Genomic DNA, 26395 nt, shown 5'->3' with positions numbered 1-26395 from the left:
GATTCAGCTGCATATAGTTTAAAAACAAGGCATGAGTGACTTCATACAAGTTTATTTTTCTGTCTAATAGAAAAGGGCTGGAGATAATTAGTCCATCCTTGATGGCTGCTGAAGCTCCAGTTATCAGATGTAAAATGTGGACAAAAGGCAGAGGAACAGAAAGAGGCACCTCCCAGTTCAGTCACCTCCTTTTGAGCAGGCTCCAAAAATCACTTAGCAAGTATGTCATAGGCAAAACCCTAGGCAAAGAAGGCTGGAAAGCATGTCTTATTCTGGATTGCAGAGTGCCCAGCTGAAAATTAGGCTTCCATTACTAAGGATAAAGGGAAGACTTAAGCTGACCAAAAGCAACAATCAATACAGTTTCTTGGAGGGAAAAGAAAACACATCTGTCATAGAAGCAGCTATAGCTTCTTTTTTTTTTTTTTTTTTTTTTTTTTTTCAGACTGAGTTTTGCTCTCGTTGTCCAGGCTGGAATGCAATGACACGATCTCGGCTCACTGCAACCTTCCCCTCCTGGGTTCAAACAGTTCTTCTGCCTCAGCCTCCCGAGTAGCTGAGATTACAGGCATGCACCACCATGCCCAGCTAATTTTGTATTTTTAGTAGTGACGGGGTTTCACCATGTTGGTCAGACTGTTCTTGAACCCATGACCTCAGGTGATCCACCCACCTTAGCATCCCAGAGTGCTGGGATTACACGTGTGAGCCACAGCGCCCAGCCTTCAGCTATAACTTTTTGAGACACTAAAAGATTTCATGTAAAATCAGTTGTAGTGGGTTGCTTAGAAAGCCAGAAAGCTATATATATTTTATTCTGCCTTTATAAGTAAAATTAACTTGATGTCTGGAATTTTCCCCAAAGTATTTTGAGCACTATGTTAAGATCAGTATCTAAACATTTAGCACCATCTCATAGTTTAAACCTATTTGATTCAGTTCAGTTTAAGAAAGAAAGTACATAGAATATATTATTATTATGAAAATGAAAAGATTCAAAGTGTGAAGTACTTTCCCTCACAATTATCTGGAAGACGTATATTGGCTTTCTCCATGATGATTTTGTAGAACAGATGTAAACATTCTAAATGTATCGACACCTTACACAACTTAATTCTTCCTTATAGGTCCAAAGGAAATGATGTTCTCGTTATTTCCCTTGGGTCAGACCCATATCCACATGGGCATAAATGTCAACTGGAGGTACATTTAATTAATAATGTCTTCTTACTACTTTATTCTAAAAAGTTATAGAAACATTGAACAAAGGGCAAATGTTATAACAAATCTCAAGGTTTTGCCTGCAGTGTAAGATACCCTGAAAAGTAAAGTAAAAATCCCTATTCAGAGGACACGAACCCAGGAGGGATGTATTGCAGCAATATTTTCTACTGATCAGGCATTTCTGTTTGAGTAGTATCCTGTAATATCCAAATATACAGTGAAGTGGGAAGTCGCTGTGTCTCCATTTCCCACTCACTCACTTGTTTAAAAAACTGATAAAAAGTTACTATGGAGTTTGCCATTAAAAGTAGTATGGAAAAATAGGAAAGGGAAAAAATAACCCTAATTGTCTGTATTAATATCTTCATCAATTATTAATTTATATCTGATAGAAGTTCATATCCATTGTTTAAAAAACTTGAAAAATGTAAAGAAAGCAAATCATCTTGTTCATGGTACAGATATAACCTCTTAATATAGATTTGTAGGTAACTGGTCTTTTTCACACATAAACAATTGACTTTTCTCACTAGACTTTATGTCATGAACAATTTTTATGTGTAACAGGATAGTCAATTTACCTATCCTCACACCCCATTCTAATCCACTCCTGCCATAATCCTGAGTGTGCAGCCTGCCATGTGACCTGTCCCCCACCAATGATTGGATCAGGAAGGGACCCTCAAGCCAGGCTTTAGATGCCCATAGGAATTTGACATTGGATCACAGATTCTGATTAATGTTTATTAGGCATGTGAACCCAAAAGTTATATTACTTTGGAGGCTAGGTGCAGTAGCTCATTCCTGTAATCCCAACACATTGGGAGGCCCAGATGGGAGACCAGCCTGGGCAACATGACGAAACCCCATCTCTACAAAAAAGAAAAAAATTAGCTAGGTTGGTGGTGCACACCTGTAGTCCTAGCTACTTGGGAGGCAGAGATGGGAGGCTTATTCAAGTCTAGGAGGTCAAGGCTGCAGTGAACCATGATTGTACCACTGCAGTCTAGCCTGGGCAACAGAACAGGACCCTGTCTAAAATATACATAGAAAAATAGAGAGAGGACACAGGCACACACTGGAACAATTTTTGTGGCCACATAAAAACCAAACCAAATTGAGACAAACTGAGAAACAAAAAATGAAGCGGACTCCTGAAGTGGGAATCCCATGAATCAGGCGTGGCAACTTCAGCCCTCAGCCTCTGCAATCCATATATATCCTGGTCTTGGGAGTCCATAGAATACTGTTTCCTTCTAATAAAGGTTTCAAACAAATCCCTGATTAAGACATGCTAATCATTAAAAGTCTTCATGGAAGATAATTTTCCATATAAGCTGTGCAATATTCTATGGTATATGTCCCCAGTGTTAATTATTTACGTCATTTACACTTTGATCACCATAAACAATTTTTCAGTGAACATTCTTGGAAATACAACTTTGCCTACTTACAGAATTTTTTTCTTTGTTCAGTTCCCATAATGAGAATCAATGAGGCAGAAAGCAGGCATATTTTCTAAGGCTTTTGATGTATTTGCGAGAATGCCCTCCAGAAAAGTTATACAAATTTGTATACCTTGTTAGCAGCCTGTGATAATGCCCAATTTTCTATACCCACATAAACTCTGGGAATTATTCTTTTGAATATTTGACAACTGATACATACAAAATGGATTGCTTTTTTTAATAGACTAGTTTTTGGAGCAGTTTTAAGTTCTCAGCAAAATTGAGAGAAATATACAAAAATTTCTCATATACCACTGCTCCCATTCATATATACCCTCCCCTATTATCAACATCCCGTCCCAGGGTGACATTTGTTACAATTGATGAACCTACATTGACATATTACCACCCAAAGACCACGGTTTACATTAGGGTTCACTCTTGGTATTGTACATTTTATGGGTCTGGACAAATACATAATAATGTGTCCACCATTGTAGTTTCATTGCCCTAAAAATCCTCTCTGTCTTACCTATTGTGCATCCCTCCCTTTCTCCAGCCCCTAGTAACCACTGATCTTTCTACAGTCTTTATAGTTTTTGCCTTTTCCAGGATGTCATGTATACAGGTTGAGTACCCCAATCTGAAAATCCAAAACGCATTACCATGTGAAACTTTTCAGCACCAATATGATGCCACAAGTGCAAAATTTCACACCTGACCTCATGTGACAGGTCATAGACAAAATGCAGTCAAGACTTTGTTTCGGCTGGGCACAGTGGCTCAAGCCTGTAATTCCAGCACTTTGGGAGGCCAAGGCTCCTCACCTGAGGTCAGGTGTTTGAAACCAGCCTGGCCAACATGGCTAAACCCCATCTTTGCTAAAAATACAAAAATTAGCCGGGTGTGGTGGCACGCACCTGTAGTCCCAGCTACTCGGGAGGCTGAGGCACGAGAATTGCTTGAACCCAGGAGGCAGAGGTTGCGGTGAGTCAAAATTGTGCCAATGCACTCCAGTCTGGGCAACAGAGCAAGACTCAATCTCAAAAAAAAGACTTTGTTTCATGTACAAAATTATTTAAACTGTATAAAATTAGCTCTATGTGAGTAAGGTATATATGAAATAAATGAATTTCATGTTTAGACTTAGGCCTCATCCCTAAGATATTTCATAATGTACATATATATTCCAAAATCTGAAATTGGAAACACTTCTGGCCCCAAGCATTTCAGATAAGGGATACTCAACTTGTTGAAACCATACAATATATAGCTTTTCAGATTGGATTCTTTCACTTTTTAGTATGTATTAAAATTTTCTCCATGTCTTTTCATGCCTTGATAGCTCATTTTTTTCTTGTTTTCTTTTTCTTTCTTTTTTCTTGTTTTCTTATAAATAGATGTTTATAGCAGCTTTATTCATAATTGCCAAAACTCAGTAGGTAAATGAATAAATAATGGGTCTGTTTTTAAAAGAGTGTTTTATATTTTTACTATTGAACATCTTTTCACATGTTAATTTGTCACTTACCTTGTTTTGTGTATAGTAACGTTCATATCCTTTACTGATTTTTCTACTAAAGTCTCCTTTTACTCTTAAACAGAAGTGCCCTTAAAAATCAAATAGGGAACTTGCATATCAACATTTTAAATGCATATGTCCTTTGGCTGATCAGTTCTAATATGTGGCATTTATCCTAGAAATACATTCTTAAAAGAATATAAAGGTATTGAATGATGTTCCCTCTAGCATGGCTTTTAAAGAAAAAATATAACCTAAGTATGATCAATAGGATAGTTAAGTAAATTATGGAACACCCATACAATATTACTTAGCTTTAATAAGAATAAAGCTTTAAAAGAATAAGCTGATCCGTGAAGATCTCCAAGCTGTCTTAACCGGAAAGAGCTAAGGTGCAAAATTACATTATGATACCATAAGTGTTTTAAAATGTATAAATGCTTATTCACTAAACAAAATGTTTATTTAGTGCTACTGTGTGACAGGTAGTGTCCTAGATAAATACGCACAAAATACAATGGTTAACTCTAAAGAGTGGGACACTTTTCGTTTTATGGTCCTTCTGCAACTTGACTTTTTTATTGTACATATATTATGTATACTTAAAGAAAATAATTTGTACAGATTACTATAATGGTCTTTTAATTGATATTTCACCTCCTAACCAGTGATGACCCCGAAGACATTTACCACTCTGTTGGTTTTTAATTGAAATGATGTACATAAATGTGGGGCGTGCTTGCACCGTCCGGATGGGACTGGGGTCCGTCAGCGGAGAGCGACCTGGGCGGGGCGGGAGGTGGCAGCGGGGGTCCTCCCGGATCACCAGAGAGACGAGCGGCCGTGCTCCTAGAGAGGCAAGGAACCCGCCAGACTCCGCCACTCTGTTGCGGGCGCGGCGAGGGGAGAAGCTTTTGTGCAGGCCAAGCTGCTGGAGGCGCCGGAGACACCCATCAGCCCCGCCAGCCCGCCAGTAGCACGGCCTGGGCTCTGGGGAAACCGGCGCTCCCGACTGGGCAGCCCCGGGCCTCTGCGCTCCCTCGGGAGCCTTTCACGAGGTCGGCTACGTCTTTGTTGTGCGCGTTCCTGAACTTTTGGTCCATTAACCAACAATTAGACACGCAGGTATTCAGTGTCTGGCGCGGTGGTAGATGCTGGGTGTAATCTCAGAAAAATACATTCTGGGGTGCGCCTGAGGGTGCTGGCTGTGGCATCTCAGGTGCTTTACCTGCCTTCGTGAAGAAGTCCATCAGTATTTGTTGAATACCAGGTACGTGCCGGGCTTATAGAGTCTATGCAGAGATAAACTCCTGTCCTCAAGAACCCGGGTGGGGAGGGGATGGGCTGGGTGATCTGTAATACGAGATGGAGGAGATGAAGGTTGGGTGCAGTTTTCCGTGGGAACACCCATCTCTACCTGTGTGGCTTACTTTTCCTGTCAATATGTTAGGGTTAGGGGTGGCCAGGGAAGGTTTCACATAGAACATTTGCGCTGGGCCTTGGGAATTTACCTTTAGAAGGGGGGTCCTGACTGTATAGAGTGGGTGGAAAAAAAATTGAGTACTTAGCATGACAGTGAGATGAGGAATTTGGGAAGACCATGGCTTTCTTGAAAGTAGGAACTAAGTCTTTTATTCCAGAGTTAGCTTTATGCCTGGAAAATAATGAGATGCTCCCCAAATGTTTATTGAGTGACAAACAAATCAGCAAAATCAGTAAAGATTAGATCCTGGGGAGTTTGAATGTACTTCAACGAGTTTAATGGAAACTTTGTATGTGTTTATGTGTGTGTGAGCGAATATAGTCAGAATTGAATATAGTCAGAATTGTGCTTTAGGGAATATTAATCCAGTGACCATAGAAGCAGGGAATTGGTCAGGAATACCATAACATTATTGTGACAGTGAATGAAAATGATAGTAAAATAATAAGGAAAGAATGGCTGCAAGAGGCGTTTTTAAGAATTGACTTGATTCACTGATTGTATATAGAGGCTGTTTAAAAGACTAAATGCATGGAAGATGATGGTGATGCCAGTAGAAATGGAGAAATACAGAGTGAATGCAGCTTTGAGGGACTCTGATCTTAGTTTGAGATCTGTTGAAATTATAGTGCAGGAGAAGCCCACAGCTGCTGGCATTTCAAGATGTGGGTTTGGAGTGCAAAAAGCAAGCTGGAGCCAGAGATTTGAGTCTTCTTGGGAACAGAGATATATTGAAAGTGTGACTAAGGAGATCACAAAGGAAAAAACGAAGAGAGGGAAGAAAAGAACTTGATGCATTTCTACTGTTCCATTTATGTGTTGTTGCATCAAAAATCAAACTCTAAATTTAGTGACTGAAAACAAGGATTGTTTTCAGGTTTGTTCCTCAGGATTCTGCAGGTTGACTAGGTAGTTCTACTGGTCTCACCTGGAGTTACTAATAGAGCTGCATTCAGCTGGTGAATTATTTGAGCACTAGGCCCAGCCGGGCTTTAGCTTGGTCATTTTGGTTCTCATCCACATGACCTCTGTCTAGCTAGCTTGGGCCTCTCACAGCATGGCAGTCTTATGGCAGTGAGCCAAGAGCTACAGCAGCACTCTCTCTGACAATGTCATTTCTGCCGTATTCCATTGGTCAAAGCAAGTCATAGGCCAGAACAGATTCAAGGGAAGGAAACATAGACTCCACCCCTTGATGAGAACAGTGGCAAAATCTCATCACAAAAGGTATTTGAGGATGGGAGACTTTGGAAACAGTCTATTACACCTACATTTAAAGTGGAATATTCAGTGAGAGTTACACAGACATAGATGACCTTTGAGACTGTATTATTTGCCCATGAAGGCAGCCATCTGCCTCCTCAATGGGTAAAATGATCCCTTCTCCCCAGCTAAAGTGCAAGCTACTCGAGCGTTCTTACTGCTAACGCTTCTTCCCTCATATCCTACATCCCTTACCTCTGGACTCAGACTCTTTAGTACTAGTTCAAAATATACTTCTGATTCATTTCACTGATAATTAGAAGCAAGCAGGCTCAGCTTTTGAGCATTACCTACAGTGGGACAAAAATATAAGTAGATTACATACAGTTTTGAAGCTCTTAGAATTTGTGTGTTGCTGATCAATTCTTATGCCTCAGATCTCTATTTCTGAACACAGACCCCAAGCTAAGTGAAGCTTTAGCCTCTAAACGCAACATGTATGAAGCTTTGCCAGGCCCTGTTCCTGAAAATGAAGATGGCCTTGTGAAAGTGAAGGAGGAAGATCCCACCTGGGAGCAGGTGTGCAACTCACAGGAGGGCAGCTCCCACACTCAGGAGATTTGCCGCCTGCGCTTTCGGCAGTTCTGCTACCAGGAGGCTCATGGACCCCGGGAAGCTCTGGCCCAACTCCGAGAACTTTGTCATCAATGGCTGAGACCCAAGATGCACACCAAGGAACAGATAATGGAACTGCTGGTGCTGGAGCAGTTCCTGACCATCCTGCCCAAGGAGCTCCAGCCCTGTGTGAAGACATATCCTCTGGAGAGTGGAGAGGAGGCAGTGACAGTGCTGGAGAATCTAGAGACAGGAAGTGGAGACACAGGACAACAGGTGGGAAGAGAATGTGTGTGGTGGTGCGGGAGAAGAACAGGGGGACATGTATCAGTTTATGTTTAACTTTTTATTTTGAAATAACTTCTAATTTATAGAAGTATTAGAAGAATAAAGAACTCCTGTAAACTCTTCATCCAGATTTGCCAGTTGTTAACATCTGTTTCATGAAGTCCCATTGTTGTGTACACACTTGTGCAAGGAAGTGCATTCCCCCCAATATGCATATGTACATGTATACACACACATACATACATACACACATGCAGTATTTTTTTTTTCCCTCAAACCATTTGAGAGTTAGTTGCAAACACTATATCCGTTTACCTCACTGTTGCCCAGGCTGGAGTGCAGTGGTACAATCATAGCCTCATTGCGGTCTTGAACTGCAATGGTGGAAGGCTCAAGCAATCCTCCCACCTCAGGCTCCTGAGTAGATGAGGCTACAGGTGTGTGCCACCATGCCTGGCTAATTTATTTTTAATTTTTTGTAGAGGGGGTGGGAGTATTGCTGTATTGCCCAGGCTGATCTTGAACACCTGGCCTCAAGTTATCATGCTGCCTTGGCCTCCCAAAGTGTTGGGATTACAGGCGTGAGCCACTGCACCCGGCCATTCAGTGTGTATTTCTGAAGAGTGAGGACATTCTGTTGTATAACCAGAATACAAAAATCAAGTTTAGGGAAATTAAAATTATGATACTGTCATATAACCTTAGTCTTTATTCATATTTTGCCATGTTATCCTAATAATGTTCTTTATGATAATTTTCCTCTGATTCAGGATACGAGCCAGCATCACATATTGCAGTTAGTTGCCATATCTCTAGTCTTTGTGAATCTGGAGTAGCTGCTGTCTTTCTTTGTCATGACATTGTTATTTTTGAATAGTACAGCTAGTTTTTTTGGAGAATATCCCTCAATTTGAGTTTGTCCTATATTTTCTCATGGTCAGATTCAGGCTGCACATTTTGGCTAGAATACCACAGAGGTAATGTTGTGTTCTCAGTGCATCACTTCAGGAGGTGCGTAGTGATGATTTGTCCCATTACTGATGAGGTTACAGTGGTACCTGTCAAATTTCTCCACTAGAAAGTTGCCATTTTCCCCTATGTAATTACTAAGTAATCTGTGGGAGACATTTTGAGTTGGTGTACATATCCTGTTCCTCATTAAACTTTGACCAACTAGTTTATAAACATCCACTTGTTTGTTGTTTTTGTTTTTCTGGGCTGGGATCCTTTGCCTGTCTTTTCTGCCTTGTTTGCTGCTGTATCCTCAGCATATAGAACAGTGCCTGGCTCTTAGCATGCAGTCCATATATGCATGCCTTTTCAAAATAAATCTTTTGTTTCCAGGCCTCTGTCTATATTCAGGGACAGGACATGTGCCCAGTGGTGACAGAATATCAAGGAGTCTCTTTGGAGTGTCCGAGCCTCCAGCTCCTGCCTGGGGTAACCACTCTGAAGTGTGAACCTCCACAGCTTCCTCAAGAGAACCCCCAAGAAGTGAGTGGTGAGTGCTAGAGTGAGTTTAGTGAGGACACTGGAAGCTGGCCACTGACACTTGCACAGCCTTCTTGTCCTCAAGTTTGTATACATTGTGAAATGATTACCACAAGCTAACTTACATATCTCACAGTTGCCTTTTATGTGTCTGTGGTAAGAATTCCTAAGATCTACTCTCATGAAATTTCAAATATACAATACATTATTACTAACCGTAGTGGCCATTCTGTACGTAGGTCTTCAGAGCTTATTCATCTTATAACTGCAAGTTTGTACCCTTTGACCAACATCAAGTTTTATTTTTTTGTCTAACCCTGTATCTGGACAAACTTTTAAAGACCTGCTTTATTTTACACTGTGCTTTTTAAGCTGGTTTATTTAGTATGTTTGTGTTGTGGACCAGTACATATAATAGTAAAAGTGAATTGGGGCAAGGCTGTTTTTTTTCCAGCAAACTAGAAGTGAAACAACAGCAATAAAAAGATTCCATAGTGGTCCGTTACGGAAGCAAAGAAAAGCAGAGCAAAGAAAAGTGATGTTCTGCTTTATATTTTGGGCTAGAATTACCACATGTGCTCTTCATTTGATAATTTTGTACTCTGCCATGTGCCAACTGCCAACTGTGTGACCTAGGCAAGTCATTTAATAGGTCATTCAATTAGTCAACAATTATCTGTTTGATCTCTGTGTGTACTCTGCACTCAGCTGTGATTCTTCTGAATGTGCCTAGGATTTTGGCAGCAGTAATTTGGACCTTCTTGATTATTTTGAGGATTGGAAATAATCTTTTAAGGTAACAGCACAGTGGCTGGCATTGTGCAGTCATCATCGCCATTTTGATTATTGTTGGTTCTTTGGGATCAGTACCTCCTAACAGTTTTTCTAGTTCATGGCTAACATCTCTTCTCTATTTTTTTTTTTAATATCTTTATTTTCCTGTCTCTTTCTTCATCTTCCTTTCTTCTGCTTTCCTGTTTCCCCTCTGTCTCATCTCTCTACTCTCCACATCCTTTCTTTTGCCTCTGTGTTCTCTCCTTGATCCTTCCTTTATCACCAGCTTCTTCCTCCCCTTTATTTTTATCTATGATTTTTATTTTTTCTTTATGTAAAAGTGAATGACTATAAAACATCTTATGAGTTCATAAATCCCACTCCATTTTTTGGGTGAGAGACCCTAAAGCTGTAGAATTTTAGAATTTCTGACAGAATGAAAGCAGTTGTGATGCTCTTTCTCACACAGTAAAATCTACATCTTAGTTCTTGAATGTTTCACAAACATAACATTTGGGGGAAAAGGCTGAGTCTCCAAAAAGGGTACCCTGAAGGCCATCATGTCTCATTTAGGACTCTTACCTTCTCCCTCTACAGGGCCTGTTCCCCACGGATCAGCTCATCTCCAGGAAAAAAGCCCCAGAGACAAGGCTGCAGTGCCTGTGTTTAACCCAGTCAGGTCCCAGGTAAGTAGGATGCCCAAGCTTGTAGGAATGTCAGTAGTGGTCTTTCTCCTTCATTCCATGTTCCTTGCCCTTCTCTTGGCTCACACTCATCGTTCCGAGAGCCATTCAGGTAGCATAGTCCCTCTGCCTTCACCTTGTCACAGAATATCACAAAGTGTGTTGTATCATTCAAGGAGCTTGTATTGATTACATGCCATTGTCTCATTTCATTGTTTAGGAGGCATGTCCAAATCTCAAGGCATGGGAGTGAGGGGTGGAGTGAGGCTCCTGGTTTCAGAAAGTGCTCCACTCATTTGATGTTGAGTAACTGATATTTTCTCTTTTGAAGTCTTTGGTTTATCTCCCCAGCTTTAGAACAAGGGCCCTTTCTCACACTACTTTATATTCAGCACATATGCAATTAATGCTTGGTGATAATAATGGAAATTCTATATATCCAAGGTAATACTTAACATCTTCTTCACAAAATGGACTCTGGTTTTTTTTTTTTTTTTTTTCTCATCAGTGGTTCATTCATTTTCCTAGTCATTCATTTACAAAAAAAAAAAAAAAAAAAAAAAGTCTCTCATTTAAGTCCTCTTGCATATTGCTGCCACATCAGTTTCCTCAAGATACTTGCTCAGTCCTCTTCTATGGCTTCTAATTGATTTTTAATTCTATCAGACCCAGTGCCTCCTGTTATTAACAAATACTTCCTGAGAAGAAGTGTCTAGAAAATAAAACGTACTCATGCACATTCTGAAAATCAACATAATTCCCTTAAATGTAATATAATGGTATAATGTAGAAACAAAAAAGTTATTTATTTTAAAAGTAGCATTTCAGTAGGTGGGAATTGAACAATGAGAACACTTGGACACAGGAAGGGGAACATCACACACCGGGGCCTGTTGTGGGGTAGGGGGAGTGGGGAGGGATAGCATTAGGAGATATATCTACTGTAAATAACGAGTTAATGGGTGCAGCACACCAACATGGCACATGTGTACATATGTAACAAACCTGCACGTTGTGCATGTGGACCCTAGAACATAAAGTATTAAAAAAAAAAAGTAGTGTTTCAAAATGCAAGTGCTTGACGTGATTATAACTAAGGAAATAACATAGGTGTTAGCACTGAAGTATCATTAGTAAGTTCAAATGAAGGAGGAATAAGATCAGAAGTCCAAGAAAATCAAAGGGCAATGGTGTAGGTGGACAGTGGAATGAAACTAGTATTGAGTCGGATAATACAAGACTAGACAGAGAAAGTGGGGCCCTTAATTGAAGTAGGGCTTAGATGTTGTAAATTGAATTATGTCCCTCCAAAAGATATGTGAAAATCCTAACCCCAAGTACCTGTGAATGTGACCTGATTTGGAAATAGACTCTGTCTTAGTCCATTTTGTGTTGCTGATAACAGAATTCCTGAGATTGGATAATTTATTTTAAAAAGAGGTTTATTTAGCTCAAAGTTCTGCAGCCTGGGAAGTCCAAGATCATCAGCCTGTCTGGTGAGGATCTCATGCTGCTTTAGCTCATGGCAGAAAATGGAATGATGGAGAATCAAGTGTTTGCAAAGGGACCAAACGTTAGAGGCAGCCATCCTTTAAACAGCCTGCTATTGGAGCTGAGCAAGAATAGAAAGCGTATTCAAAGAAATAACAATAGGCCGGGTGCAGTGACTCTCACCTGTGATCCCAGCACTTTGGGAAGCCGTGGCAGGAGGATTGCTTGAGGCCAGGAGTTCGAGACCAGCCTGAGTAACACAGCAAGACCCTGTATGTATTAAAAGAAGGAATAGGCTGGGCGCGATGGCTCACGCCTGTAATCCCAACACTTTGGGAGGCTGAGGCGGGTGGATCACGAGGTCAGGAGTTCGAGACCAGCCTGGCCAACATGGCAAAACCCTGTCTCTACTAAAAATACAAAAAACAAATTAGCCAGGTGTGGTGGCAGGCACCTGTAATCTCAGCTACTCGGGAGACTGAGGCAGGAGAAGCGCTTGAACCTGGGAGATGGAGGTTGCAGTGAGCTAAGATCATGCCATTGCACTCCAGCCTGGGCAACAAGAGCAAGACTCCATCTCAAAAAATTAAAATAAAATAAATTTTAAAAAATAGAGAAATAATAACAAAAATCTTCACAAAACCTGAGAAAGATATAAATGTCCAGGTACAGGAAGATCTGAGAACACGGAACAGAATCATCCCAATTAAGACTACTACAAGGCATATAATAATCAAACTCTCAACTCTCAACTCTCAAGGAAAAAGAGAGGATCTTAAAAACAGCAAGAGAAAAGAAACAAACGCTGCACCTCATCTGGCAACAGACTTCTCAATGGCAATCATATAGGCCAGGAGAAAGTGGAATGATGTTTTCAAAGTACTCCAAGAAAAAAACTGACATTCAAGAATATTGTACCCAACAGAATTATCTTTCATTTATGATGGAGAAAGCGTTTCCTAGACAAACAAAAACTGAGAGAGTACACCACCACCAGACACATCTTACAAGAAATGCTAAAGAATTCTTAATCTAAAAGGAAAGAAAACTAATATGCAAAAAGAAAACTTTTGAAGGCATAAAAGTCACTGATAAAATTAAGTACGTGGACAAACCCAGAATACTTTATTACTATAATAGTAGCATACAGTATACTCACAACTATACTGTGAAGTCCCAAGACATACCTATCAAAAACAATAATAGGACTGGACACAGTGGCTCATGCCTGTAAACCCAGTTCTTTGGGAGGCTGAAGTGGGAGGATCACTTGAGACAAGGAGTTTGAGACCAGCTTGGGCAACATGGTAAGACCCTGACGCTGTACCTGGAGACAGGAGACAGAGTAAGACCATGTCTTTAAAACAAAACAAATAATAATAGCTAGCAACCTGTCAAAAGATAGGTAATATAAAGATATAAATTGAGACAGCAAAAAGTCAAAATCTAGAGGAATGGAATTAAAGCATATAATTTTTTTCTGTGTGTTTCTGCCTTTGTTTCTACTCTTGTATTTGAGATCTAAGATAAGTTGTCATCTCTTTAAAATAACTTCTTATATCTAAAGGTCTTCTTTGTAAGCCTTATGATAACCACAATGCAAAAACCTATAATAAACACACTAAAAATAGCAACAAATGAAGGCATACTATAAGAGAAAATCACTTAGCCACAGAGGGTTTTTATTGTTGTTGTTTGAGATAGGGTCTCGCTGTCACTGAGGCTGGAGTGCAGTGGTATCATCTCAGCTCACTGCAACCTCTGTCTCCCAAGCTCAAGTGATCCTTCCACCTCAGCCTCCCAAGTAGCTGGGACCACAGGTGTGTGCCACCATGCCTGGATAATTCTTTGTATTTTTTATACACCTGGGTTTTTGCCATGTTGCCCAAGATGGCCTTGAACTTCTGGCCTCAAGCACTGTGCCCACCTTGACCTCCCAAAGTGCTGGGATTACAGGCATGAGACACCGTGCCCGGCTGTATATAACAATTATAAATACCTATGCAGGTAACACCAGAGCTCCCCAGTATATAAAGAAAACATTAATAGATCTAAAAGGAGAGCTAGACTGCAATACAATAATAGTAGGAGATTTTAATTACCCCATTCTCAGTAATTGACACATCATCCAGACAGAAAGTCAACAAAGAAACAGTGGAATTAAACTACATACTAGATCTAATAAGCCTAACTGATATTTACTGAACATGTCACTCAACTGCTACAGAATGCACATTCTTTTCATCAGCACGTGGAACATTCTTAAGAATAAACCATATCTTAGGCCACAAACAAATCTGAACAAATTTTTTAAAACTATAAATCATATCAAGTATCTTTTCTAATTGCAGTGGAATAAAACTAGAAAGCAATAAAAAGAAAAACCTTGGAAACTACACAAACGCTTGGAAATAGCATGCTTCTGAACAACTAATTTGTCAGGGAAGAAATTAAAAAGGAAATCTAAAAATGTCTTGAAACTAATGAAAATAGAAAATGTGACATATCAAAATTTGTGGGATACAGCAAAAGCAGTACTAAGAAGGAAATTTATAGCAATAAACACCTATATTAAAAAAGTAAAAAGACATCAAATGAGCAACCTAATGATACACCTCAAGGAACTAGAAGAGCAACAACTGACCAAACCCGAAATTAGTAGAAGGAAACAAATAATAAAGATTAGAGCAGAAATAACTGAAATTGAGACAAAAAAAAAAAAAAAAAAACACCCAGAAGAACAGTGAAACAAGAAGTTGGATTTTTCGAAAAGGTAAACAAAAGCCTTTAGCTAGACAAACAAAAAAGGAGAAGAGCCAAATGAATAAAATCAGAAATGAAAAAGACGTAACAGCTGAGACCTCAGAAATACAAAAAACTATTAGAGACTATTATGAACAACTATATGACAATAAATTTGAAAACCTAGAAGAAATGGATAAATTCCTAGATACATGCCAACTACTAAGATTGGACCATGAAGAAATAGAAAACCTCAGCAAACCAATAACAAGTAATGAGATAGAATCTTAACCAAAAGTTTTCCATCAAAGAAAAGCCCAGGACCTGTTGGCTTCCCTACTGAATTCTAAACATTTAAAAAAGAACTGATACCAATCCTATTCAAACTCTTAAAAAAGAAAAAAAAAAAAGAAAAGGTACTACTTCCAAATTCATTCTATGAGGCCAACCAGACTAGGATACAAGATAAAAAAGAAAACTACAGACCGATATCACTGATGAGCATAGTTGCAAAAATTCTCAGTGAAACACAAGCAAACTGAATTCAACAACACATTAAAAAGATCATTCACCATGATCAAGTGGGATTCACTCCAGGGATACAAGGATGATTCAACATATGCAAATCAATACATGTAATATATCACATTAATATCAGGAACAAAAACCATATTATTATTTCAATAGATGCTGAAAAGCATTTGATAAAATTCATTGCTTTTTGATAAGAACCCTTGTCAAAATTGGTATAAAAGGAACATACCTCAAAATTAGGGCCATATGTGACAAACCCACAGCTAACATCAAACTGAAGGCCTTTTCTCTAAGGACTGGAACAAGACAAGGATGCCCACTCTCACCACTGTTGTTCAACATAATACCCAAAGTCCTGGCCAGAGCAGTTACGCAAGAGAAAGAAATAAATGGCATCCAAACTGGATAGCAAAAAGTCAGGTTAGTCTGTTTGCAGATGATAGAATCTTATACCTAGAAAAACCTGAAGACTACACCAAAAAAACTGTTAGTGCTGATAAACAAACTAAGTAAAGTTGCAGGATAAAAAATCAACACTCAAAAATTAGTAGCATTTATATACTCCAATAGTGAGCAATCTGAAATAGAAATCAAGAAAATAATCGCATTTACAATAGCTACAAAAAATGTAAAATACTTAGGGAATTTAAATACTAAAAATTTAAACACCAAATTAAGTTAAATTTAGTGTTTAAATTCCCTAGGTATTTAATATTTTTTAGTATTTTATAATTTATAATTTAGTATTTAAATACTGAAGAAGTGAAAGACATATAAGGAAAACTAAAACTCTCATGGAACAAATTGAAGAGGACACAAAAACAATGGAAAGATATTTCATGCTCATGGATTGGAAGAATTTATATTGTTAAAATAATATAAATTATTAGAATTTATATTATTAAAATTACTTCCCAAAACAATTTACAGATTCAGTGTAATCACTATCAAAATACCAATGACATTCTTCACAAAAATCAGAAAAAAAAATTCATGTGGTGAGCCCTAAATCTAATGACTCGTATTCTTATAAGAAGTCCATATTTGCAAATTTACCAAGGGGTTGAAAAAAAAGAAAGAAAAATGCCCAAATGAAAAACACACACAGGGAAAATGCCATGTAATGACGGAGGCAAAGATTTGTGTAACACATCTGCAAGCCGAGGAACACCAAGAATTACTGACAAATGCTAAAAACTTGGAGAGAGACATGGAAAATTATCTCATAGAACTGTTTTTCTTTTCTTTTCTTTTCTTTTTTTTTTCTTTTTGAGACAGAGTCTTGCTCTTTTTCCAGGCTGGAGTGCAGTGGCGTGATCTCAGCTCACTGCAACCTCCGACTCCCTGGTTCAAGTGATTCTCCTGCCTCAGCCTCTAAAGTAGCTGAGATTAAAGGCACGCACCACCACACCCAGCTAATTTTTGTATTTTTAGTAGAGACAGGGTTTCACCATGTTGGCCAGGATGGTCTTATCTCCTGACCTAGTGATCCACCCACCTTGGCCTCCCAAAGTGCTGGGATTACAGGCATGAGCGACCGCACCCAGCCTCCCATAGATCTCTCAAAGATAACATGGCCCTGCTAATATATTGATTTTGGATTTCTAGCCTCCAGAGCCATGAGAGAATATAATTCTGTTGTTTTCTGCTATTGAGGTTGTGGTACTTTGTTACGAGAGCCGTAGGAAAGCAATATAAGTTACAAAACAAATTGTGGACAGATAAAAAGGGAGAAAATAAGGAGGTGTGATATTACAGATATACCTCCTTTATTGTGTTTCACTTTATTGTGCTTTGCAGTATTGAAAGTTTGTGATGACCCTGTGTGGAACAAGTCTGTCAGCACCATTTTTTCTAACAGCATGTGCTCACTTTGTGTCTGTGTGTCACATTTTGGTAATTCTTGCAGTGTTTCAAACTTTATTTTTATATCTGTCATGGTGATCTGTGATCAGTTATTTTTGATGTTGCTATTGAATTTGTTTTGGTGTGCCACAAACCATGCCCATTTAAGATGGCAAACCTAATCGATAAACATTGTATGTGTCCTGACTGCTCCATTGACCAGCTGTTCCCCCCTCTCTTTTCCTTTCCTTGGTCCTTGCTATGTCCTGAGACACAATAATATTGAAATGAAACCATTTATAATAATACTACTACAGTGGCTTCTATGTGTTCAAGTGAAAAGAAGAGTCACATGTCTCTCAGTTAGTTAAATCAAAAGCTAGAAGTGATTAAGCATAGTAAGGAAGGCATGTTGAAAGCCGAGATAGGCCAAAAGCTAGGAGGCCTCTTGGGCCAAACAGGCAAGTTGTGAATGCAAAGGAAGTATTCTTGAAATGAAAAGTGCTGGTGAATATACAGATGATAAGAAAGCAAAAAGCTTTTCGCTGATATGGAAAAAGTTTGAGTGGTTTGGATAGAAGATCACACCAGACGCAGCATTGCCTTAAGCCAAAGGCTAATCTGGAGCACATCTCTTACTCTCTTCAGTTCTGTGAAGGCTGAGAGAGGTGAGGAAGCTACAGAAGAAGAATTGGAAGCTAGCAGAGGTTGGTTCATGAGGTGTAAGGAAGAAGCCGTCTCCATAAAATGCATGAGCAACAAGTGCTGATGTAGATGCTGCAGCAGTTTATTCAAATCTAGCTAAAATCACTAATGAGGTGGCGACACTAAACAACAGATTTTCAATGTAGATGAAACAACCTTATATTGGAATAAGATGCCATCTAAGACTGATTGCTAGAGAGGAGAAGTCAATGCCTGGCTTCAGAGCTTCAAAGGACAGGCTGACTTGTTAGGGGCTTATGCAGTTGGCGACTTTAAAGTTGAAGCCAGTGCTCATTTATCATTCTGAAAATCCTAGGGTCCATAAGAATTAGGCTAAACCTACTCTGCCTGTGCTCTAGAAATGGAACAACAAAGCCTGGATGATAGCACATCTGTTTACAGCATGGTTTACTGAATATTTTAAGCCTACTCTTGAGACGTAGTACTAAAAAAAAACATTTCTTTGAAAATATTACTGCGTATTCACAGAGCACCTAGTCACACAAGAGCTCTGAAGGAGAGGTACAAGGAAAATTAATGTTTTCAAGCCTTCCAGTACAATACACATTCTGTAACCCATGGATCAAGGAGTAATTTTGACTTTCAAGTCTTATTTTTTGAGAAATACATTTTGTAAGGCTATAGCTGCCATAGATAGTGATTCCATAGATAGTGATGGATCTGGGCAAAGTAAATTAAAAACCTTCTGGAAAGGATTCATCATTCTAGATGCCAGTAAGAACATTTGTGATTCAAGGGAGGAGGTAAAAATACCAACATTAACAGGAGTTTGGAAGAAATTGGTTCCAGCACTCATGGTTGTCTTTGAGAGGTTTAGGACTTCAGTGGATAATGTAGCCGCAGATGTGGTGGAAAGGACTAGTATTCGAAGTGGAACCTGAAGATGTGACTGAATTGCTACCATCTCATGATAAAACTTGAACAGATAAGTTACTTCTTATGGATGAGCAAAGAAAATGGTTTGAAATTGAATCTACTCCTGGTGAAGCATTGTTGAAATGACAACAAAGGATTTAGAATATTAAATAAACTTAGTTGATAAAGCAGCAGCAGGTTTGAGATGATTGACTACAATTTTGAAAGATGTTCTACTGTGGGTAAAATGCTATCAAACAACATCGCATGCTACACAGAAATCTTTTGTGAAAGGAAGAGTCAATCAAGGTGGCTAATGTTACTGTTGTCTTATTTTAAGAAATTGCCACAGCCACCGAAACCTTCAGCAACCACCACACTGGTCAGCAGCCTCCAACATCGCAGTAAGGCCCTCTACCAGCTAAAAGATTACAACTCTCTGAAGACTCAGATGCTTATTAGCATTTTTTAGCAATAAAGTATTTTTAAATTAAGATATATACTTTTTTTTAAGTGTAAACATAACTTTCACATGCACTCGAAAGCCAAGAAATGTATGTGGCTTGCTTTGTTGTGATACTTGCTTTATTGTGGTGGTCTGGACCTGCAATATCTCTGAGGTATGCCTATGTTTAAATGAGGTGGGCTTTGCCTTTTATTATCAAAATAAATTATCTGTTTGTAGTTTGGGATATGGTGATGATGAGTTAAAGAGAAAATATCTTCTGTCTTGAAACCCCCTCGTCAAAACAGACATTCATTCTGTAAAAGACTGGCACTGTATCCTTTTTCAGGCAACAAGAAAGAGAAAGTAAGATTGGAAAATGAGAGAAAATCAAGAGGTTAATGAAACCATGTGGTAGCCCTTTGGAACAGTGTCAGAGAGATAGAAAATCTCAGACAGTTTCCAAAATAAATAATGTCAGTGTGTGATTTTTCTAGCCTAAATATCATTACTAGCTTTGAAATGTTTTTAAACAATCTTTGTTCATGAAATTTAGTGAGATTTCTGCATTTACGTTAGATTCCAAGTCTGTTTAAAGGAGTCTGAAAACTCCATTATGTATTTGTAGTCAGTTTAATTGTGTTTGTTATAACTGCAATATTATATTGAAGTGCTGTTCAACCAAATATGTAGAAAATGCTGTAAAACTGTGTAGAACAATCTAAGTGAGTCAACTTTTGTGACAATATCTTTAATCTATGTAAGCTTCCTTCTCTAACTTTCTTGAATCACTGATTTTTTTTTTTTCAGTATCATCCTATAAAAACTCTTAGGATTCCTATGTTTCAGTGCAGCTGATTTATATTGATTGTAGGTTTGATTCAGGAGGACACTCAAAAGTCCTGCAGGATGTGGAAGAATTATTTGTAGTGTGGGACTGTCCCACATATTGCAAGATGCCTAGCGTCACTGGCCTCACCCTCTGAATGGCATTGGCTTGGAGTGGTGGTGGACTTCATTGTTATAACCAGAAAGATTCCCACAAATTTACTTAATGCCCTGAGGGGCTGGAACTACTGGTCTGCAGTGTGGTATTCAACACCCTTCACAACTGGATTCCTTAACCATGTGAAAACAAAGAGGCTATTTTCTTTTTTTGACTTTTTAGACATTGGTGAAGACTGAGGAAGAAACAGCCCAGGCCCTTGCTACAGAGAAGTGGCCACATCTGAGTCTGGCTCGGAGGAACCTCTGTGGGAACTCAGCTCAGAAGACAGTTACAAGCCTCAGTCTGATGAGTAAGGCCAGGCCTCTGACTGGACCCCTGTCTGGACTCTCATTTTCCCTTCACTCACCCCGGCTTGGCCCTTGGGAGCCCACGTTTCCTTCCACAACCTTCCATTCCCTTCTTGTAGCCTGTGCCTCCAGACTTCTCCTAGGCTTTATCACCTTGCATCCTTCCCAATCACATTTTCTTCTGTTGCTAATCAGCTTACTGATTCTTGTGGTTATCTTCTCTGATCATCCCTCCCAGTTCCCTGTTTCCTTCAGTGACTCCTTTGTATCCTTTTCCCCTTTTTTCTTCCCTATCAAGGATTCCATATAACTTGTCTTTCAGATATCCCTTCATACTTGGAAGCCCCATGAACACCTCTGTCTGATCTTGTCTTTACCTCAGAGGAGGTCGTCTTCACTCTCTAAGAACACTACGGTTCATATTTATTTTATTTTTTTAGTTTTTTTTAGCGATGGGGTCTCACTCTGTTGCCCATGCTGGAGCATAGTGGCATGATGATAGTTCACTGCAGCTTCAAACTCCTGGGCTCAAGTGGTCTTCCCACCTTAGCCTTCTAAACAGCTGGGGCTACACCCAGGTAATTTTTTGTAGACACGGAGGCTTGCTATGTTGCCCAGGCTGGTCTTGAACTCCTGGCCTGAAGCAGTCCTCCCACCTCAGCCTCCCAAAGCACCCAGTCTAATTTTCTTGAAATGTGCTCTGCCCTGTTGGGATCTCTGTCCAGCTTGGCTTTGTTGCCTTATTTAACCTTTCTTACCATTTTCCCATACCATGCCACATTTTGTAGGATTGCTGAAACTGTGCACCCTTGAAACACCAATATGATTTTTTGTTTGTTTGATTTGGAACATCTGTTCCCTACCTTGGAAGTTGTTTTTTTCAAAATTCACAGAACAGATGACATTTAAATCATTAATACTATATTTTAGCTGAAGAAATTGTAACTAAAGATACATTGTTTAATGCAAAGCAAGAAACTTCTGAAGAAACGGAACAAAGTGGAGAAGCCTCAGGAAAGCCCAACAGGTGAGTGTCCATGGTCCTCAGTAAATCAAATCCTGCAGATATAAGAAACTGGAGTGGAATCAGAGAAACCAATTGGTCAAAAGCCTGCTTCCCTGGAATAAGATATGATGACTGCCACTCACTTCTGTGGTCATAGGAGGTCCATGCCAAGAAAGTGACCTATTCAAAATGTTCAGTATGCAATAAATATACAAAACCTTCAGTTGACATTCAGTTGCCTCCAAGAAGCCTGTCCTCATCCAGTCTGTCCTTGATTACCCTTCCCTGGGCTCCCTTACATTTCTGTGGAGCTATAGAGAAGCCAGAAGGCAGATAATTTAACAACAGTGAGGGCTACAGATGAAGCTGCCATGACAGTTAAGAAAGAAATGTCAGAGCAGAAGAGGACAAGCAGGGTACAGCTTGAGCATTCCAAATCTGAAATGTTCCAAAATCTGAGCTGTTTTGAGCACCAGTATGATGCTCAAAGGAAATGCTCATTGGAGCGTTTTGGATTTCGGATCTTTGGTTAGGGATGCCCAACTGGTATAATGCAAATATTCCAAAATCTGAAAAAATCCAAAATTCAAAAATCTTCTGGCCCCAAGCATTTCAGATAAGGGAAAATTAACCTGTATTTTCAACTGCCATTAGACCTGAACAAGGTATAGGTCAAAAGGAAAGTTAGCTGATGAAGTGGAAATGAATGACAGTGGTGGGCACTTCATAAGTGCTGGTTGTGGGAATGAATGAACTTGTAACACATACTCCTATGCAAATCAAGAAACTTCTGAAGAAATGGAACAAGATGGAAAAGCCTCGGGAATGCCCAATATTCTGAGGCTTCTCAGGATTGCAGAAAGAGAGGGAGCAAATCACAAGCAGAGAATTGGCTTCTGGTGAGGCCATTTGGTCCTCAGAGACTTGAGAAAAGAGAGAGGAAGTACGGTGGGATACTTGGCTAAAGAGCAGAGAATGGGGTATGAATTTTCCTTATTGACATTTGTTCAACTTAGAAAAACTGGGAGCTAAATCTCAGCTAAAGTAGAAATGTCTTAAAGCTTAAGAAGAGAAGTGACATTTTGCATTGAGATTAGTGAAGACTGAGCCAGCCTCTGCTAAAGGAAGAGAAATGATGTTGAGTAACTTAGAGCAGAGTTATACAACTGGAGAATAGGAATCTGTTGTTGTGTCTGTGAGGTACCTTTATTATCAGGCAACCATCAGATAGGCAACAGTGCCTATAAGAATAAAGATATCTTATTCATATAACAAAAAGTCTGAAGGTAGGCTATTTCAGGTGTGGTGCAATAGCTTAACCATGGTATCAAAGGTCTAGTCCCCTGCCCTCCTTCTAGTCCCCCTCCCTCACTTCCACCCCACTTTCTTAGCTCACTCTTTTTTCCCGTTTCTCACTCCCATTTCCTTTCCTCACAATATTGGGCTTAATGCACTGTAGCTATTAGAGTTTAGATGTCAACAGTAGAAAGACTCAGTGTGATCAAGGAATGCACATATCTAAAAATTAAAAAGTTTGTGTAAAATAATACTTTTCAGCCAGGCACAGTGGCTCACACTTGTAATCCCAGCACTTTGGGAGGCCAAGGTGAGTGAATCATGAGGTCAGGAGTTCGAGACCAGCCTGGCCAACACAGTGAAACCCTGTTTCTACTAAAAATACAAAAATTAGCTGGGCGTGGTGGCATGTGCCTGTAGTCCCAGCTACTCGGGAGGCTAAGGCAGGAGAATTGCTTGAACCTGGGAGGCGGAGGTGGCAGTGAGCTGAAATCATGCCACTGCACTCCAGCCTGGGTGACAGAGCTAGACTCTGTCTCAAAAAAAAAAACAACTTTTCATCTTTGTAACTTTAGCTTACTTCCTTGTAAACCCCATAAAAATCAGTCCAAGTGCAATGAGTTGAGAGTTGAGTTTCATTTGTTCTTCCCCAGAGTAGTATGTCCATCAGATGAATGTAGAACTAGCAGGGGCTAAGTCCTTCCATATTCAGAAATTCTGTGAGAGGTGTGAGGAGACCTGGTAAATAATAACCTTTTTTTCTTGTTCAGGTTCAGAACCAATTGACAGGGTTGCAGGAGTAAAATAGATGGTTCTGGAAACCTCAGTTTCTTACTGACAGAAGTTAGACCGGATAAAAACGGCTTAAAGGCAGAGCTAAATAGGCTTGTACTGGCAGAGGAGGAGTGTAGCAGATGTCCCTCTGCATAGGTCTTCTCAATGCAACTTGGGGCACCAAGGAGCATGGGATGTCTGCATCCAGCTCCTAAGGAGGACAGAGAGAGGGGTGTACCAAGGATACCCAGTTCTTTCTCCCAGGCTCAAGAGTTAGTTCCATCCTGAGGAGTGAGTAAGAGGTGGAGAGAGGCTAGAAATGTTCAATCTAGCCAAAGTCCTCCCCATGGAAACATAAGAGAAATAAGTATCTCCTCCCCAACCCAAGCCACAAAAGATTTAAGCTTCAGCAGATTTATCATGTGTGAGAGAATATGATTGAGAATTTTTATAACATGTTCTTTTTTTCTTTCTCAGAGAGTGTGCACCCCAGATTCTTTGTAGTACTCCTATCCCTACTGAAAGGACAGTTACACATTTGAACACTCTGAAGGACCGTCACCCAGGTGATTTGTGGGCCCGGATGCACATCTCATCCTTGGAATATGCTGCAGGAGACATTACCCGAAAAGGGAGAAGAAAAGACAAAGCTCGAGTGAGTGAACTGCTCCAAGGTCTCTCATTCTCTGGTGACTCAGATGTGGAAAAAGATAATGAGCCTGAGATCCAGCCTGCTCAAAAGAAGTTAAAGGTGTCTTGTTTCCCAGAAAAGAGTTGGACCAAAAGAGACATTAAACCCAACTTTCCAAGCTGGTCAGCACTGGATTCTGGACTTTTGAATCTCAAGAGTGAAAAGTTGAACCCAGTAGAGCTTTTTGAATTATTTTTTGATGATGAAACATTCAACTTAATTGTCAGTGAAACCAATAATTATGCTTCTCAGAAAGATGTCAGCTTGGAAGTCACAGTTCAGGAAATGAGGTGTGTGTTTGGTGTCCTACTTTTGAGTGGATTTATGAGGCATCCTAGAAGGGGAATGTATTGGGAAATCTCTGACACCAATCAGAACCTGGTTAGAGATGCAATCAGAAGGGACAGATTTGAATTGATTTTCTCAAACCTGCACTTTGCAGATAATGGCCACCTAGATCAAAAAGATAAGTTTACAAAGTTGAGACCTCTCATAAAACAAATGAATAAAAATTTCCTCTTGTATGCTCCCCTGGAAGAATACTATTGCTTTGATAAGTCAATGTGTGAATGCTTTGATAGTGAACAATTCCTGAATGGAAAGCCTGTTAGAATTGGATATAAAATTTGGTGTGGTACAACCACACAGGGTTATCTGGTTTGGTTTGAGCCCTATCAAGAAGAATCAACTATGAAGGTAGATGAGGATCCTGACCTTGGGTTAGGTGGAAATCTAGTAATGAACTTCGCTGATGTTCTTTTAGAGAGAGGTCAGTATCCCTATCACCTGTGTTTTGATAGTTTCTTTACAAGTATCAAATTGTTGTCAGCCTTGAAGAAGAAAGGGGTGAGGGCAACAGGAACAATTCGTGAGAACAGGACCGAAAAATGTCCCCTTATGAATGTAGAACATATGAAAAAAATGAAGAGAGGGTATTTTGATTTCCAAGTAGAAGAAAACAATGAGATAATTTTGTGTCGTTGGTATGGGGATGGCATTATCAGTCTGTGCTCCAATGCTGTGGGCATAGAACCAGTCAATGAGATAAGTTGTTGTGATGCTGATGATGGAGAAATCCCTCAGATAAGTCAACCGTCCATAGTAAAAGTGTATGATGAATGCAAGGAAGGTGTAGCTAAAATGGATCAAATTATTTCGAAGTATAGGGTGAGGATAAGAAGCAAGAAATGGTACTCAATTTTGGTGAGCTACATGATTGATGTAGCCATGAACAATGCATGGCAACTACACAGAGCCTGTAACCCAGGTGCTTCTCTAGACCCCTTGGATTTTCGGAGATTTGTTGCACATTTCTACTTGGAACACAATGCTGATCTGTCAGATTAAGACACATAAAATGGACATAGTGCAGACATTAATAAGACATAGAAAAATAATAATTGTATATGCTGTTGTACCCTCCCAAAGTAAATCTGATATATGTAATGAAGTTATTAAATAATTAATACTTTTAAAAATCAGACATTTATATAGAGTTTCAAGGACTATTGTAACAATGTTAAAAATTATCTGTGAAAATGTTGAACTAAAGTACCTTTCTGTATGTCAAATTTGTGTCAGACATGGGAAATCCTTTATTTGTTCAATTGACTATTTTGTGCATTCATTTATTTATTTTTTGAGACACAGTCTCGCTCTGTGGCCAGGCTGGAGTGCAGTGGCATGATCTTGGCTCACTGCAACCTCCGACATCCTGGTTCAAGCAATTCTCCTGCCTCAGCCTCCCGAGTAGCTGGGATTACAGGCACGTGCTGCCATGTCCAGCTAACTTTTGTATTTTTAGTAGAGATGGGGTTTCACCATGTTGGCCAGGATGGTCTCGATATCCTGACCTCGTGATCTGCCCACCTTGGGCTCCCAAAGTGCTGGGGTTACAGGCATGAGCCACCATGCCCGGCTATTTTGTGCATTTAAAGAATGAAATCCTACCTCTTAAGGCCGG

At 39.6% G+C, this 26395-nt stretch overlaps 1 protein-coding gene across 3 annotated transcripts; it reads left to right on the top strand.

Annotated features, from left to right (window-relative positions):
* The first annotated feature begins 706 nt into the window (after positions 1 to 706).
* On the top strand, positions 707 to 26043 carry PGBD1 (piggyBac transposable element derived 1). 3 transcript variants are annotated; one of them, XM_023191566.2, is made up of 7 exons: positions 707 to 1203; positions 7338 to 7771; positions 9128 to 9284; positions 10646 to 10734; positions 20538 to 20667; positions 21596 to 21692; positions 24219 to 26043. In XM_023191566.2, exons 1-7 carry the CDS (start codon positions 1191 to 1193, stop codon positions 25777 to 25779), a joined length of 2481 nt encoding a protein of 826 aa, XP_023047334.2. In that variant the 5' UTR covers positions 707 to 1190; the 3' UTR covers positions 25780 to 26043. The 3 variants fall into 3 exon arrangements, with proteins under 3 accessions (XP_023047334.2, XP_023047335.2, XP_023047336.2); XM_023191567.2 differs by lacking the exon at positions 707 to 1203 and adding an exon at positions 3648 to 5464; XM_023191568.2 differs by lacking the exons at positions 707 to 1203; positions 9128 to 9284 and adding an exon at positions 3648 to 5464.
* Positions 26044 to 26395: the final 352 nt, after the last annotated feature.

The sequence above is a fragment of the Piliocolobus tephrosceles genome, chromosome 5 (assembly GCF_002776525.5).
Source record: "Piliocolobus tephrosceles isolate RC106 chromosome 5, ASM277652v3, whole genome shotgun sequence".
NCBI classification, from domain to species: domain Eukaryota; kingdom Metazoa; phylum Chordata; class Mammalia; order Primates; family Cercopithecidae; genus Piliocolobus; species Piliocolobus tephrosceles.
This window is presented reverse-complemented; position numbering and strand designations above follow the sequence as displayed.